Source organism: Penicillium oxalicum, chromosome VI (genome assembly GCF_001723175.1).
Source record: "Penicillium oxalicum strain HP7-1 chromosome VI, whole genome shotgun sequence".
In the NCBI taxonomy this organism is placed as follows: Eukaryota; Fungi; Ascomycota; class Eurotiomycetes; order Eurotiales; family Aspergillaceae; genus Penicillium; species Penicillium oxalicum.
This window is the reverse complement of record NC_064655.1, coordinates 2,928,526-2,942,988: the sequence shown is the minus strand read 5'-3', so window position 1 is coordinate 2,942,988 and position 14,463 is coordinate 2,928,526. Positions and strand designations below refer to the sequence as shown.

General features: G+C 50.1%; 7 protein-coding genes across 7 annotated transcripts; 5 read left to right on the top strand and 2 right to left on the bottom strand.

Moving 5' to 3' along the window:
- Positions 1–102: 102 nt before the first annotated feature.
- POX_f08236 (uncharacterized protein) lies at positions 103–1,351 on the top strand (the record flags this gene model as incomplete). Its single annotated transcript, XM_050117016.1, has 2 exons — positions 103–762; positions 812–1,351. 2 exons carry the CDS (start codon positions 103–105, stop codon positions 1,349–1,351), a joined length of 1,200 nt encoding a protein of 399 aa, XP_049967155.1.
- Positions 1,352–2,046: 695 nt separating this feature from the next.
- POX_f08235 (uncharacterized protein) lies at positions 2,047–3,119 on the top strand (the record flags this gene model as incomplete). Its single annotated transcript, XM_050117015.1, has 2 exons — positions 2,047–2,083; positions 2,146–3,119. 2 exons carry the CDS (start codon positions 2,047–2,049, stop codon positions 3,117–3,119), a joined length of 1,011 nt encoding a protein of 336 aa, XP_049967154.1.
- Positions 3,120–3,293: 174 nt separating this feature from the next.
- Positions 3,294–3,803, bottom strand: POX_f08234 (uncharacterized protein; the record flags this gene model as incomplete). The annotated part of the gene is made up of 3 exons (XM_050117014.1): positions 3,294–3,395; positions 3,474–3,560; positions 3,639–3,803. The coding sequence occupies 3 exons, from the start codon at positions 3,801–3,803 to the stop codon at positions 3,294–3,296; spliced, it is 354 nt and encodes a 117-aa protein (XP_049967153.1).
- Positions 3,804–5,200: 1,397 nt separating this feature from the next.
- On the top strand, positions 5,201–6,481 carry POX_f08233 (uncharacterized protein; the record flags this gene model as incomplete). Its single annotated transcript, XM_050117013.1, has 3 exons — positions 5,201–5,258; positions 5,350–5,426; positions 5,561–6,481. 3 exons carry the CDS (start codon positions 5,201–5,203, stop codon positions 6,479–6,481), a joined length of 1,056 nt encoding a protein of 351 aa, XP_049967152.1.
- A 616-nt stretch (positions 6,482–7,097) lies between these two features.
- On the bottom strand, positions 7,098–7,654 carry POX_f08232 (Ubiquitin-NEDD8-like protein RUB1; the record flags this gene model as incomplete). Its single annotated transcript, XM_050117012.1, has 2 exons — positions 7,098–7,434; positions 7,644–7,654. 2 exons carry the CDS (start codon positions 7,652–7,654, stop codon positions 7,098–7,100), a joined length of 348 nt encoding a protein of 115 aa, XP_049967151.1.
- Positions 7,655–8,906: 1,252 nt separating this feature from the next.
- Positions 8,907–9,588, top strand: POX_f08231 (60S ribosomal protein L44; the record flags this gene model as incomplete). The annotated part of the gene is made up of 3 exons (XM_050117011.1): positions 8,907–9,173; positions 9,280–9,464; positions 9,549–9,588. The coding sequence occupies 3 exons, from the start codon at positions 8,907–8,909 to the stop codon at positions 9,586–9,588; spliced, it is 492 nt and encodes a 163-aa protein (XP_049967150.1).
- Positions 9,589–11,378: 1,790 nt separating this feature from the next.
- Positions 11,379–13,792, top strand: POX_f08230 (uncharacterized protein; the record flags this gene model as incomplete). Its single annotated transcript, XM_050117010.1, has 12 exons — positions 11,379–11,438; positions 11,512–11,539; positions 11,626–11,687; positions 11,757–11,947; positions 12,028–12,456; positions 12,561–12,612; positions 12,700–12,709; positions 12,774–12,903; positions 13,014–13,153; positions 13,265–13,378; positions 13,467–13,572; positions 13,663–13,792. The coding sequence occupies 12 exons, from the start codon at positions 11,379–11,381 to the stop codon at positions 13,790–13,792; spliced, it is 1,452 nt and encodes a 483-aa protein (XP_049967149.1).
- Between the last annotated feature and the right edge of the window lie 671 nt (positions 13,793–14,463).

Below are 14,463 nucleotides of genomic sequence, written 5' to 3'. Positions count from 1 at the left end.
GCTGAGTATCCAGGACACATCATGTCCACTGGCGTTACCATCGCCGTTTCCTTTTGGTAAACGGACAGTCCCTTGGCGTCAACCTACATGCCATCAACTATCATGGGCATCGCCATGTTGTCAAAATCTCTACCAAACGCGGAGGCCGCACAGTGGAACAAACAGCTCATGCTTGAGTTTCAGGTTGCGTTGCAGGAAGACCCTGCAATAGACCTGATATCTATGTTTCCTGACTTTTATGTTCATGAGCACCGAAACGCTCAATATGGTCAACTGTCCTATCCTGCGAAGATCAACCTTCGGCTTATGGAGAACCTCCAAGATACTCTGACACACGAACCGGAAGTCAACCTGCTATCAGTGTTCCCAAAAATCTATTCTCGTAGAATCGAAATGGCGGCAGGACCAAAAAGTGACAGAGAACAGGAGCACCTCGAAGATTCGCCCCCTGAGTTCAGGACTCGACTCGACCAGGCGGAGAATGCTATAGTGGTCTATCCATTGTCCAAAGAGGTGACCACTTTGCTTGCTCAATTTTCAGGGCCAGCAGATGAGACGACTACTGTTGAATGTTCGCTTACGTTGCCCCTAAAAAGACTACTTTGGGCCTCAAAGAAGCTCTGGGAGAGCCCTGTCAGAGGTGTGGTAGTTAAGTGTGATGAAAATATTATCGCAAAAGTTGTGACTGAAAACGACAATTACACGGAGTACACGAGCATGCGATACCTTATGGATCAGCCGCCCGATATTCCTGCCCCATGGGTTAGTGGCATATGGGCCTTTCCGCGTTATATTCATGTCGTACATCCAGGGCACTACCTTGGCCCAAGCGTGGCCTAGCCTACTACACGAGAAGAAACTCTCGATACAACGCCAGCTGGACGATATCTTCTTACGTTTGCGAACACTCCAACAAGACAACGGTAGCCTGCTTGGTGGAATCTGCGGAGAGGGAGTTAGAGAGCTTCGCGTTGATGAATGCGCTTCATTCAAAGGTATCCATACGACGGCAAAAGAATTCCACGATCTCCAATTTTCAGCTCGTCACCATGGCAGCACTACCTATGTTCGTCTCCTTCGTTCTTTTCTAGAGCACGACACTTCGACATTGACGCGCGGATCGGTGTTCACACATGGTGATGTCAGAACTAGCAATATAATAGTGAAAAAGGATCTCGATTCCGGCGGCCAATACGTTGTGACTGGGATTATCGACTGGGAAGATAGTGGCTTCTATCCCTTTTACTATGAATGCACTGTCCTGACACGCACTCTGAGTCTAGTTGATGAAGACGACTGGTACCTCTATCTTCCAGAGAGTATCTCTCCGTTGAAATTTCCCGTGCGATAGCTGGTGGACCGCCTTTGGCAGATCCATCTCAAAACTACATAGCTCAACACGGTTGGCTTGGGAGTCAAATCTCGGAAGAATATGTACGTGTTCTAAGTTTTTCAATTTGGCCATGTCCCTTCTCCTCAAGAGCTCAATAGGAGATCAGAGGGTCGATGGGCAGGTGCTTTTGCGCAGCTGGCCCAGCCGGCCACTGAGTGGTGTTGACAGCTGCTGTGAAAGGAGGATTAGCAACGGAATGCCTTAATGTCTATTTCCCAAATTTGGAACCCTGGCGCGACAGTTTAAACGGATCTAAATTGGATCACTGCTCTGGGCGGTCAGTGACGAATCTGGGAGCAATCAGAAATTGCATCTGATGAGGTCCGGAGTGCTCTGGGAGCAATCCGAGAGCAATCAGCACACGCACCAGGCGTGCTTATGCCAACATCGCAGCTGGCCCCGGAGCGAAAAGCGGCGCTGACCTAAGCCTAGTCTGGAAATGGAAAGTCGATGCCGTTCCGCAGAAATGCCATTCAATCGTTCGTCAGAGGGAGACTCGTTTGGCCAGACCGCTTAGCTTCACTTGTTCCTTATTCTTCCCCTCACCTCACTCACTCACGGCGACCGCGTGCTTTGCTTTGGAAGCTTGAACCGAACCCGCTCGTTGTTTCTTCCAAGGCTATTGTCATTTCATCGCCATCTCTGCCCCCCAAATGGCCTCGTACGGGCTCTTGGGCCAGCCAGAGGAAGGTCGGGTTGAATGCACACCAAACCATACCAATCTGCACAATCTAACATTTGGTCCATCACAGATGCCCTCCACAAGTCGCGTCTCCTCAACGTTGAAGAAAAGCCTTTCAAGCGCATCGCCAAGCGACTACTGAATCCCGAATCACTCATTTCCGACTCGTCTTTACCACTGACGCCCCCTCCCGACGAGTCCGATATCGACCCCAGCACAGGCGCGGACGCCAAGCGACAAAAGCGTATTGAAGAATGGAGGACATTTCGCGAGGACGTCGCGTTGGATTTTGCCGCTTTTGAAGGGAGCATTGCCCGCATTCAATTCCTCCTCACCAGTAACGAGGCCGAGCGCCAACGATATGCGTCAGAGAAACTGGCTATTCTGGACACGATGCAGTCTGTGCGTCAAAATACAATCGAGTTACGATCGCAGCTTGAGGAAGCACAAAGGTTGCTTGCGCTGCGCAAAACTTACGATGACCTGGCCGATAAGATCACGAGCAATCGCTTACTGAAACCCCGCGAGGATCAGCAGGCGAACTTGCAAAAGCTGCAGAGTGAGATTACGGAGCTCGAGAAGGAGAGTAAAGATTATGCTACAACGTGGGCGGAGCGCCGGGAACAGTTTGGTCGAATCGTCGATGAAGGCATGCAGCTTCGGCGTTTGATCCGCGATGAGAAGGAAGAAGTCGAGCGACGGGAAGGGATGCAAGAAGGCGGGGATGCCGACGAGGGCGATGCTACTTCCAAAGGCAAGCCCAGTGCTGCCAACAGTCCGGTGCCGGACGGAGATGACGCGACCCCTTCGCAGCACAGCCAAGACGAAGGCGGTCGGTTACAGGTCGAGAAAGCCTCCGGGGCCACGGGTGCCGCCTCTCCACTGCGCCAGGCTGTGAGTGCGGAGACAGAGAAGGGCGGTGAAGGGCAAGAGGATACCAATATGGCTGACGAGGGAGAGGTTACCGCTGAGGATGCGGGAGAGGTTTCAGAGGGACTAGAGGAAGGAGAAGAACTACCGGATGAGAGAATGGATACCTCCTGAGTTATCATCACGGCTTGTATGTACAATATTGGATACCTGGGAGTTACGCGGTCTCGGTTCAGGGGCGTTCATCTGGAAAATCTAAGCATGCATTGAAAGAGTCGAGTTTCAAGGCTCGGTCTTTGGGTATTGTCACTTTTCGTTTTGCTCGAGGTCTAGTTCACGGTGTTCTAATTAAGAAACTTCGCGCTCCGCCGTCTTGGCCTGCGCGATGGCCTCCTTTGCGGCAGTGATCTCAGCGACGTTGCTCTCAGAGCCCTTGGCAGCCTCCTCGGCCTATTGGTGACAAGAATGGGGGTTAATTTAGTAAATTCCCATGAAAGACGCTAAGACAGCCGTCATGGAGAAACTCACAATGAGCGATTCAAGCTGTGCCACAATATCATGAAGCTTCTTCTTCAGAGATGGGAAGACCTTCTCGGTCTCCTCCAAAGCCCGCCGCTATCGTGAAAGCAAAGTTAGCAAACAGCCTTGAGTCTTGAGCCTTGAGATTCGGCTCATTGGCACGGTGGTATTTACCTCTTGCTGCAGCAGGTATTCACGGTTCTCGTCTTCACTCTTTTCGTTTTCAAGTTTCTTAATTCGCTCTGCTTGCTGCACCGCCTCGCGGTGATAGGAAGCTTCTTCCTTCACCAAGCGAAGAACAGAAGCAGTGTTGATTTCAAGCTGGGATCGGGGAGGCATCGTGACTGGTTCAATGGATCACTGTCAGATACAATATTCAACGAGATATACGTCGTGAAGATAACAATGCGATTGAGGAGAAAACCCGACTCCGGGCACGGGCTTCTGTTTGTTCCCATGCCCGAGCATTCCACTCGTGGACTCGAAGCAACCTATTTCCTTCGAGCGGGGGTGGATGGGGCGCAAAGTCAACTCATAGATTGGTGGATCTGACCACCGTTTTGGGGAGCTTTGGTATCACCACGCAGGTATATTTGCAGACTTTGTATGAATAAAGGTACATACCTATGCTTTTCGGTCTTGGAGTCGATTTGGGAACAAATCACTATGAGAGCTCGAGACCTCTAAGATGACCCCTCAATGACGATACGGTTATCGCCTATCGGTCGGGGTATTGTTTGCTTTGTTTGCCACTTAGCTTAGTATCACGTGAAATGCATCGCGGTACGTACCACCATCTGTGTACAGTAAACCTTCATTCACAAGAACGGAATTCAGACCCAAAAAACCGTTCAGACTCACGTAGTTTTCAACTTACATTATGGAGCTAGGTTCGGATTTTAGATGAATGGGCCCTAACTGTAGAACCTTTATAGGTGAAGCACACTATGACAGTTTCACTCTGTCTTTGACATACGGATGTAATGGACCTGAATGCTTGACAGATTGATTGTTTTAACTATGAGTTTATGGGATAACATGCTAATCGATTCCATGGGTATCAAGGTCATTTGTCTTATGAAAGGGCTTTAATTACCTTACATTAGGTGGTTCCCTCGCCTACCTAGAAGTCTGCGCCCCGTAGTTTTTGGGAGCGAAGCCTATATAGTCAAGTTCAACTCGAGATCTTCCAACCGGTAGAGGGGTGTTCCGATGAAATATACATGCAGGGATCCTGGCAGAAAACGGACAGCAGTATCTCGAGTCCAAGAGCGCTGAAGCCACTCCATTGTCAAATTAGCCATTCGACATGGTTTCCCAGGATGTGCTTCAATGGATCCGACTCCAGTCTCTGCCATCTCCTTACCCCAAACATGAATTACGTGCTCCCATCTGGTCACCCGTGTCTTGAACTGGTGATTCTGTCTCGCTCATGTGTTCAAAGATCCATTCAAGCGCATTTCAGCCAATGACAGATCGTTCCGCCGGCGGGTGATCTCAATGACACTCATCCTGCCTCAGGCCCGTGCACCCTTCCGAACATCGAGGACCGCTTGAGCCTCGAAACCCCCAATCGCTTGCTTTGACTCGACAAAGAAGCCTAGATCGTTCAAGGCTCTTCAACATCTTGCATTCAGGCTGACTACCCTCGTCGGTTTGACCACTTATTTTTATTCCATTTCAATGTCACCCCCGATATCACTTAACCCGTGGTCAATCTTCAACCCGTCCTAGCCATGCCTGCCCCGTCACTGAAGCACCTGGCAACTATTACAGCGATTAAACATGTGAAATGTGAGTGTTCTCACACCCGAACCCCTGTGGAAGGATTTTCCAGCCAGGATGGCGACAGTGAAAGTAATGCTGATGTGAATCTCTTATCCAGCGATAAACGATGTCGGTAACCTGCCGTATGCGCTCGTCCGTCCCATCCTCATGAGAGTCGATAATCCGGAGAAATTAGTATGTTCTGAACCCGTGGAGAAAACCCTAGCGCTTGCACCACATGATTTGAATCACCATATGTACCTATCATCAATGCGACTGCTAAACAGGCCTTGATTCCGGACTGACATCATGCCCTTTCATCTCAATAGCACGCAATGGAACTCCTCTCTCCCTACCTCGCCGAAGCAGACCAGGAAATCTGGCTCGAGTTGATCAAGCGTGATATTCCACAATGGCAAACCTACGATCTCCCTCAACAGTCTAATCGCTGGTACGACATATACTGCGATCTTCAGGCGGAAGTTCAACGGGAGCTCGATGCCGACGCAGCGAAGTTGAAAATGGCCATCGACGGGATTAAATCCGAGCGCGCTCAACTGCAACCCAAGGTCATGAACTCAATTCCGCGTGGTGCTCGAAGTTCACGCCCACGGATCATGTCGAGAGGGCTCACTATCTCTCGTCCCGGGACAATGTCTGCCCCGGATGCGAGGAAGAAGTCGGCGATTTTCGCACCTCAAAGGAGGAACACTGCGTTGGCTGTCCCGACCAAGCATCTCAACAACCGGGCGACGCAGGTCAAAAAGGCTCCATTGTCATTGATCGAGGCACATCGTCGGCCAGCGGAGTCGCCTCTGCCTAAACGCGAGAATGGGCTGGGGAGAATGTCGGTCCCTGGTAGAACTGCGTCGGGCCCATCTCATGCAGCGGCTCAGTCGCCAAGCTCGTCGTCTCTGGCCGATCGGGAGGCAAGATTGAGAGCGATCGCATCGGGAAAACCGATCACTCCTAGACCACTGCCTTCGTCCTCTTCTTCAGGCGCAGGTACGGATCGCTCTCGTACTGCTGGTCATTCTTTATCTTCGGCCAAAGAAGGTCTTTCGCCGGGCAAGAAGATTATCCCGAAACGTAAAGCAACATCCTCGCCACCTCAGTCGACCAGGGCCAGTGGTCCGCCCACAGCTGCACCAGGCGATACTGGTTCTGAGCCGGCTGCTCGACCTGCTCTCGGTCGGAAGCGATCTGAAGTGGACATATTTCTTCGACCAAAGAAAAAGCGAATTGTCTAGAGGATCGCCGCTCGCAGCTCGACTTCCACTTCTCGAGTCCCCCCTTTGATTGTATCCTCATTTTTTGACTTCCGTTCCCTGCAACTAACTGATCCCTTTTCGCACAAATGTTCATTGCCTCTCAATCATGGATATAATGCATACTGCTGGCGTTGGATGGCAAGGCTCATATTGGAGAACTGGTTCCAGTATGATGGTACATGGGTGAATCTCTCGCTATGGAGGTTGGTACGGAATCGAACAGGTCTTTGGACATACACTCCGAATCGTTTCTTTCTTCCACGTAAATCGCAGCTGTTGAGGCCCGACTGATCAAACTAGAAAAATTGAACAAAACAGCATGCTGAAATATTCTCTATGCGCCGCATCGGAAATTTGCTTTACGGGGATCACCAGCCCGTCCGTTGAGCCACGAGCCAGGGTGGTCCTGGAGGCGACGAATAATTACCTGTTGAACAAGGTCTCTACACTTCTTCACGATGCAAAGATACAAGAGTTGCCTCAGAAAGGAGAGACCGGGAACCCTATCCTCTGCAACTGGTACTTTAAAGCCCGATTGTGTTTTCTGAATGTTTGAATATGGTATCTTGAAGTTGGAAAGGATAGTGGAAGCGGTCTAGAGTGCGTTGCTTCCACCACGCAGGGCAAGGACAAGGTGCAGAGTGGCACCTCCTTCCAGGTTATATTCTGAAGCGGTCTTGTCATCGGCCCTAGAAGAAGAACAAAGGTCAGCGCGAGCCACAGGAGAGGACGAGATTGGGGAAGTATACGAGGCCTCGTACATTTGCTTTCCACCATAGATCAGTCGCTGCTGGACTGGAGGAATACCTTCCTTTTCCTCGACACGCTCCTTTATCCGCGAGACCTGATTTTTGGCTTCTGCGTTAGACTCTTTTGTTCGTAGGAGGTCAAGGTGGGGCTGGCTCATGTGCCCCCGCGCCGCGATATTGAAGCTGCCTCACGCGCTGGTAGCAGGGAATGTGAGAGCGGAGGAAATCACCTTGTAGTCAGGCTCGATGTCCAACTCAATCTCCTTGCCGGTGAGCGTACGAACTCTATTCGGCGAGGCGGAAGGTCAGTACAAGTGATCAAGTGCGCCTGCTACCGGCCCAACGATGATGCAATAGCGGAACGATCCGTCAGAAATATCCTCGAGACTCACTTGATCAACATTGCGGCAGTAGGTTTCCTTGAGACGTAATAAGTTGGACAGAGAAGGCAAAGAGGAGTCGAACGTGCTTTTTGTAACGACTGGTGTGGTTGATCAGGAGTGCCGAGGACTGAATTGATCGTGGTTTTGGAGGGGAAGAGCTTCAAGGAAGCACAGTACGCAATGCGATCGCGGATGATCATTCGGCGCGGGAGAGAAGGACTTACCCGGAGTGGTTAAAGCTGGGTCTTGACATGCCCGAAAGGGTTTAGTCGGAGATTGGCCACCACAGAAGGAGAATATAAGACTACGACCATGTCCGGTGCGTACATACAACAAAGCTCAAAGCATGACTGTTATATTGAAGAAATGACCGTGGAGTGTACCGCACTCGGAAGGAAGATACCCAGATAAGAAGTGACAGGGCTGATTTGATTTGTATGCATTGAAGGCAAATTAAAACGACTGTTAGTGTCGAGAAGAGAAGTAAAAATTGGTTCAATGGCTGATCTTAGGCTTATCAAACCAGTCATGCGCCTGCTTGTCACAGAGCTGTCAAGTGTAGATTTTCTCCATGAGCGAGTAAGGATAATCCTAGGGATACATGACGAATTTAGCATTGAGGCTACTACGATTCGATTTCTTTGTGGGGATGGAAGCATTATAGTACAATCAGTCCATGAGGAACAAGTGCCATCGAGTCTGCTCAAAGATTGGACAGATGGACGGTCGGCCGGACCGTCATACGCTGATGACTCATCAAGGTCTTGGCACTCACCCATCCATTAGCATTCAGTTCCCGCCTAACCCGGTTTAGCGCTTGACCCGAATAGGGCACTAAGCGAACGAAAATCCCACAACCACACTTGTCCCGTTAGTTCTTCTTCGACGAACGACAATCCAACGACCACCACCTCGCTATCCGGCAACCCAGTCAAAATGGTAAGGGCGTCATATCGTGTGCTCCAAATTTACTGCGTCCCGAAGTCTTGATCGATCGAAACCTTGCGACGATGCTGCGGATCTGTGTGTGCGAATTGCGAAGCGGGAAAGTTGATGCTCGAATTCGACCGTTTGACCGACACGACTGCTCGATCTCTGTCCTTCCCTCCACGAAATGAGCCACAGCGTTTGCGACCACAGCGAAAAAATGTACGATCATGGAGGGAGAAAATAATTTCGAGCGTGGTGGTTTTGCGACCGTGGAACCAACATTGAACTCGGAGTCCATGTCATCGAGAAATACAACCTCACGAAGTATCGACACATCTCAGCATGCCGTTGAAATGTATTCAAATCACGACTCGACAGATTCTCGTCGTCTATCGACTACCTCACTATCTTGGGCGACCGCAAAGTTTCGACGATCAGACCTCGGAGACGCACGCAATTTACACACTCTCTGTTCCTCTTATCGCGAACACTGGCTCACGGAATATTCGCACACAGGTCAACATTCCCAAAACCCGCCGGACCTACTGCAAGGGCAAGGAGTGCCACAAGCACACCCAGCACAAGGTCACCCAGTACAAGGCTGGCAAGGTGAGAAATCGACTACCCCACTCACGCGACCAATATCTGCTCGACCAACAGTCTACGTTAATGTCTCTACAAGTTCCGGTCTGACATTTCCACTTCACAATTATAGGCCTCTCTGTACGCCCAGGGTAAGCGCCGTTACGACCGGAAGCAGAGCGGTTACGGTGGTCAGACCAAGCCCGTCTTCCACAAGAAGGCCAAGACCACCAAGAAGGTTGTCCTCCGTCTTGAGTGCACTGCCTGCAAGGCCAAGAAGCAGCTCGCTCTGAAGCGCTGCAAGCACTTCGAGCTTGGGTACGTCTATCTTCCATCGTCGGAATTATCATCCGGAGCTGGCTCGGGACAACTTTGCTAACCTGTTATTTTTCTCTTCTGCAGTGGTGACAAGAAGACCAAGGGTGCTGCTCTTGTCTTCTAAGCGTTCTATTTCCTTGTTCGGCTTCTGGGTTTTCTGCATTGCACAGATTCTTCGATTTGATCGCGGGGATCATATGACGGTGGCAATGGAAAAATGAAATAGGAATTCATACCTTCAAAAACAACTCGATGACTACCTGATACGAGTTTCTTTCTTCTGCAACCCTATTCTTGACCCAGTCATCTCTCCGCCTTTGGCATCAATCGTACGATTTTCACTCCTGGATCAGACTTCCGTCTCGAATCCTGAGTTTCGGCTTGGCATGCATTGGATGCATTGTCACAGCGTGAAGTCCCCGAAGTAGAGGTCGAAGAGCGCATCTTGTAGAAACCATTTGAAAATTGCTCGGCAATGTCCATTGACAACTTATCCATACAGTATACCGCCCTGGTCATGCCTCATGTGCATGGGGCCTACTGGGGAATAGGCGTGAGGCCCGATCCACGGAAGATTTGGGAATCTCGTAGTCTTCAACATCTTCACGACGCTTGCTGTTTACGGCAATAAGCGTTATCGTGGAGTGCTCTACCGCTCTCGTCACCATTGTAGATCGACTCAGCACCCGATGACCCGAAGCTTCTCTATGTCTATCAAGACCCGAAGTGCTCGTGAAATTGCGATTGAGATTCGCCCCTGACACTGAATACTATTCACTGCATCGGCTCATGCCTTTCGGCGTACACTGTTCGAGCTGACTGGGCTCTTGGGTCCCTTGACGCATTGGTCGTGAAGCACCCCAGCTGCCGCCTGGATCGGGCTTGACTCTAGACCCGACGTGCTAATGTAAATATTGATTTGCTGATGTGTAGGTAGTACAACGTCAATTATTTACTGACCCTTTTGCAATAGAGAAGAAATGAAACCAATATGAGCTACGCATGTCCAACCGCGCACGGGTGTCGAGCTTCATATCCCTAGGTACACTAGTTGTGAATTGGCCGGTGTGGAATTTCGACTCGTTGTCCTCGTGCCAGCCCGACGGAGCCACACAAGGAGCTCATGTCAATGTCTGCCGCTTGACCTGATTTATGTCCGGACCCCAAATCTAGAAAGTCACTTCTCAATCTCGATCTTGAAGCTCGGAGATGCTCCAGCAGGACCGCCACCAGGGTATGAGTGCCCGAAGTCTGTGCTGGGAACTTTGTCCCGCCCCATGACCACGCTTGCCTGGAGTTGTCATCATTTATTGTATCCACATCATCTGGCTAGGCTCTTTGTCCTCCAGAATGCTGGCAACTCATTATTGATAGGGTGCAATGGGAAGCGATACCACTCATATCCCTGGACTCACTCGGTCTCTAGACGCCTAACTCACCCCACGCCAAGCAAAAGCCAAAAATGCCTGAGACAAAGCGCTCTGCTCGGTCCCCTCCAGCCTAGGGAATGCCTTGAAGCGGATTGCCTTTGGAGCGAGCCAATGACTACATCTGACACGATCCAAGATCGTCGCTGGACCGTCTCACTCGTATCTTGTCGGCCCAGAAGGACCCGTCTCACCCCCGCATCCCCAGATTTCCTGGTCGATTCTCGGGGGTTCTCCGAATCCAAGGCAGCCTTGCTCACAACAACTGGCGTGTGACAAGGGGTTTAAGCGATTTCTCGGCAAAAGCCCGGGCAAAGCACCTATTGGTGAAGTATTTCATCCTTCATGAGCGTCTTGTGGTGCTTCACTTCGTGCAAGCTCAATTGACAATTGAACATCCGGTGTGGTGTCTCCGCGTTTCTTCTGCAATCACTTTCAAAGTACCAACGTACCTGACCTTTTGGTGCATTGTCACCAGCCAGACACGATGCCGATACTATACTCTCTAGGCATCGCTTTCTTTGCTGCTATCGGCACATTTTTGTTTGTATGGTCTTCGATCATGTCAGCGTGCTCGTTCTGTTTCTCTCTCGAGTTGCCGCTGATTGAAATGAATGTAGGGGTTCGACACGGGGATCGCAACGACAAGTGAGTGACTAGGTCTTTCTCGTCTACTTTGATTTCTTTTTTTTTTTTGGGTCCAGCTGCCGGGAGACTGCTAACACCGACAACAGCTATTGCTCATCAGAGTTGGATAGATTATATGCACAAGCCGTCTCCAGGACTGACGGGAGCTGTATGTCGTGGTGATAATGGTGACTTTGCCGTTGATGATAGAGACTACATCTGACCTTGCGCTGTATAGGTCGTGGCCGTCTACATCGCCGGCGAAGCGGGCGGGGCCCTGACACAGACTTTCATCGGTGACCGACTTGGACGCATTCGCTTCATGCAGCTGATGTGTATCATCGTGACCGCCGGTACAATTATTCAGACAGCCTCGATCAACATTGGCATGTTTCTCGCCGGTCGCGCGCTCGCGGGCTTTGCAGTCGGGTGAGTCAACTGAAAGGCAGACTAGAACCACCCCCCCTCCTTGTCGCGATTTCCATATTGATTGAGTCTCCTTTTCTCAGCGGAATGGTCTCTACTGTTCCCATTTACCTCAGTGAGATCTCTGAGCCTCAATATCGTGGCTTGATTGGTGGTATATCCGGCTGTGGTATCTCATTCGGCACCATGATGTCGAATTGGGTAGGCTTCGCGTGTAGCTATGCCTCCTACGGTCCACTTCAATGGCGCCTCCCGCTTGGGATCCAGGTTCCCTGGGGGGTGATCATGTTCATTGGTTTAGCAACTTTCATGCCAAATTCCCCCCGTCAATTGATTCGCAGTGGCAAGGTTCAGGAGGCGCGCCAGGAATTCTCCCGCATTCGTCGGGGTGCCAATCTGCACGAGGTTGAAGAAGAGTTCGTGGCTATGCAGGCACAAATCGAATTCGAAATGGAACGAGAGATTACCAGCTATCGAGAAATCTTCAAGCTGTTCCGCCATCGGGTCCTGGTGTACGTAACCGCCGTGAAAGCTCTTTGAGGAGACATGTGCAACTCTCCTGCATGGCAAAGACACGACACTGTCCCTGAAGCTACAAGTCTGACATGCGTCACAGGTCGATTGCGGTGCAAACTATGACTAGTCTGACTGGTGTGAATGTCATTCAGGTACGTCAATCTTGCGAATGAAGCAACTGCTGGTGCTTGGAACATCATCGAATCATCGAGCGATGCTGACCTTGACTTTCTCCTTAGTACTATCAAAGTAGGGATTCCTTGATCCCACTTCCTGACGCGAGAGTCGGCCCTGTTAACTTAATTTCTGGTAGCAACACTTTACAAGTCTCTTGGTATTGGATCGCACAAGATTCTCGCTCTTGCTGGGGTGTATGGCACGGTAGCGTTTTGCTCAAACGTCATCACCACCAAGTACATGACAGATCAGTGGGGCCGTCGCAAGTATGTGTTCTGCCCATTTTTTAGGGTGCGACTGTGGAGCACCAAGTGGATGACCTGATGAGCTTAATGACATGAGACTGCCCAAGAAACCTTACTGACAGCCTTTTTAGGATGTTGCTCTCTGGATTGTCAGGGGTCGTGCTCATCGAAATCTACGCTGCGGTGATGCAGCGCGAGTTTCAATATACCGATAACAGAGTGGGCAAGGGCTTCGCTATCTTGGGAATTTACTTGTTTGTTGTATGCTACTGTAAGTGGGAACGCTGGCTCTTCTTATGCGTTTTCAAGTTCCATGAAAGACCAGAGTGGTCAAATTTGGACCTCGATCTTGCAATACTAATGTGAAAAATCTCCTGAATAGATGGTATGCTCAACAGCACCACCTGGCTGTATGGTGCAGAAGTTTTACCCATTGCTCTGCGAAGCAAGGTCATGGGGTTGGCGGCGGCGTCACACTTTATTGTGAATGTTGCAAGTGAGTATCTCATGGAATGTTATGATTTCCAGCTCCTCTTGGCCCTTCGACCCCCGAAACATGCTCACTGACGTTATTTCTTCCAAAGTCACCGAGGCTGGACCCAGTGCATTCGCCACCATCCATGAAAATTACTACTATGTCTTTGTGGCTTGCTCCACCTTTTTCCTCGTCATTGCCTACTTTTACTTTCCGTACGTATACCTTTTTTTCGTTTTATGTTTGGCCCGTCAACCTGAATCGAGCGAGATCGCTAATACAGGGATGTTTTCTCTCTTTGGCAGGGAAACCAAGCAGAAGACCCTGGAAGAAGTTGCTGCCTCATTCGGAGACCGTGTCATTCTGGTCGAGGAGGACTCAAAGCGGTTGACTATTGCTGGCAAGGTCCATCGTGTTAACTCAGTTGATGCTTAAAGCGTGCATTGCGCCTTGTTCGACCCCAAACCAACATAAGTACTGGCATGAGGTTAGTGAATGTGCAGATGTTCGAGTCCGAATCTCCGGAGTCAGGGTTGATGTGTATGTATTGACAACGCCAGTCTAAAAAAAAAGACCATCTACAGACGGGCGGCATCTTTGTTAAGCAAGATTCCTTCTCTCCGCCGTTAAGAATGCCGTTATGCTTAAAACATATTTAAATTCCACATTTGAGAATTGCTGCATCAGAGCTTGTTCATCCTCACGTATCGTAATGCTCGTCATTCCATTTACTGGCCCTGCAACGTCCACGTACGGTTGCCTCGCGGATACCTATTTGATCACTGCCTTACGGATCCGCGCACAAATCAAGTCTTTAAACGCATACATGCAAAGAATCTCCATATCCTAGAACCATGGTTACAACGACCCTTGAGACCTGACTTTGAATGAAAACTCCTATATCTTGCGTCTGAGACCTCTGCTAGTGTGGGACCAGTTGATATTTTTGATGCTCTGACCTTGCCAAGTCGACGGAGGCCCTAAATTCAGACAATAAGAGATTGGCGGCTCCGTGCACAGTCCTCGCTATTTCCCTCCAGTCATACGACTTCATGGGTGGTTGGAGGTGGAATCCCGTTTTAAAGGAGAGAGGTGATCACTTACTG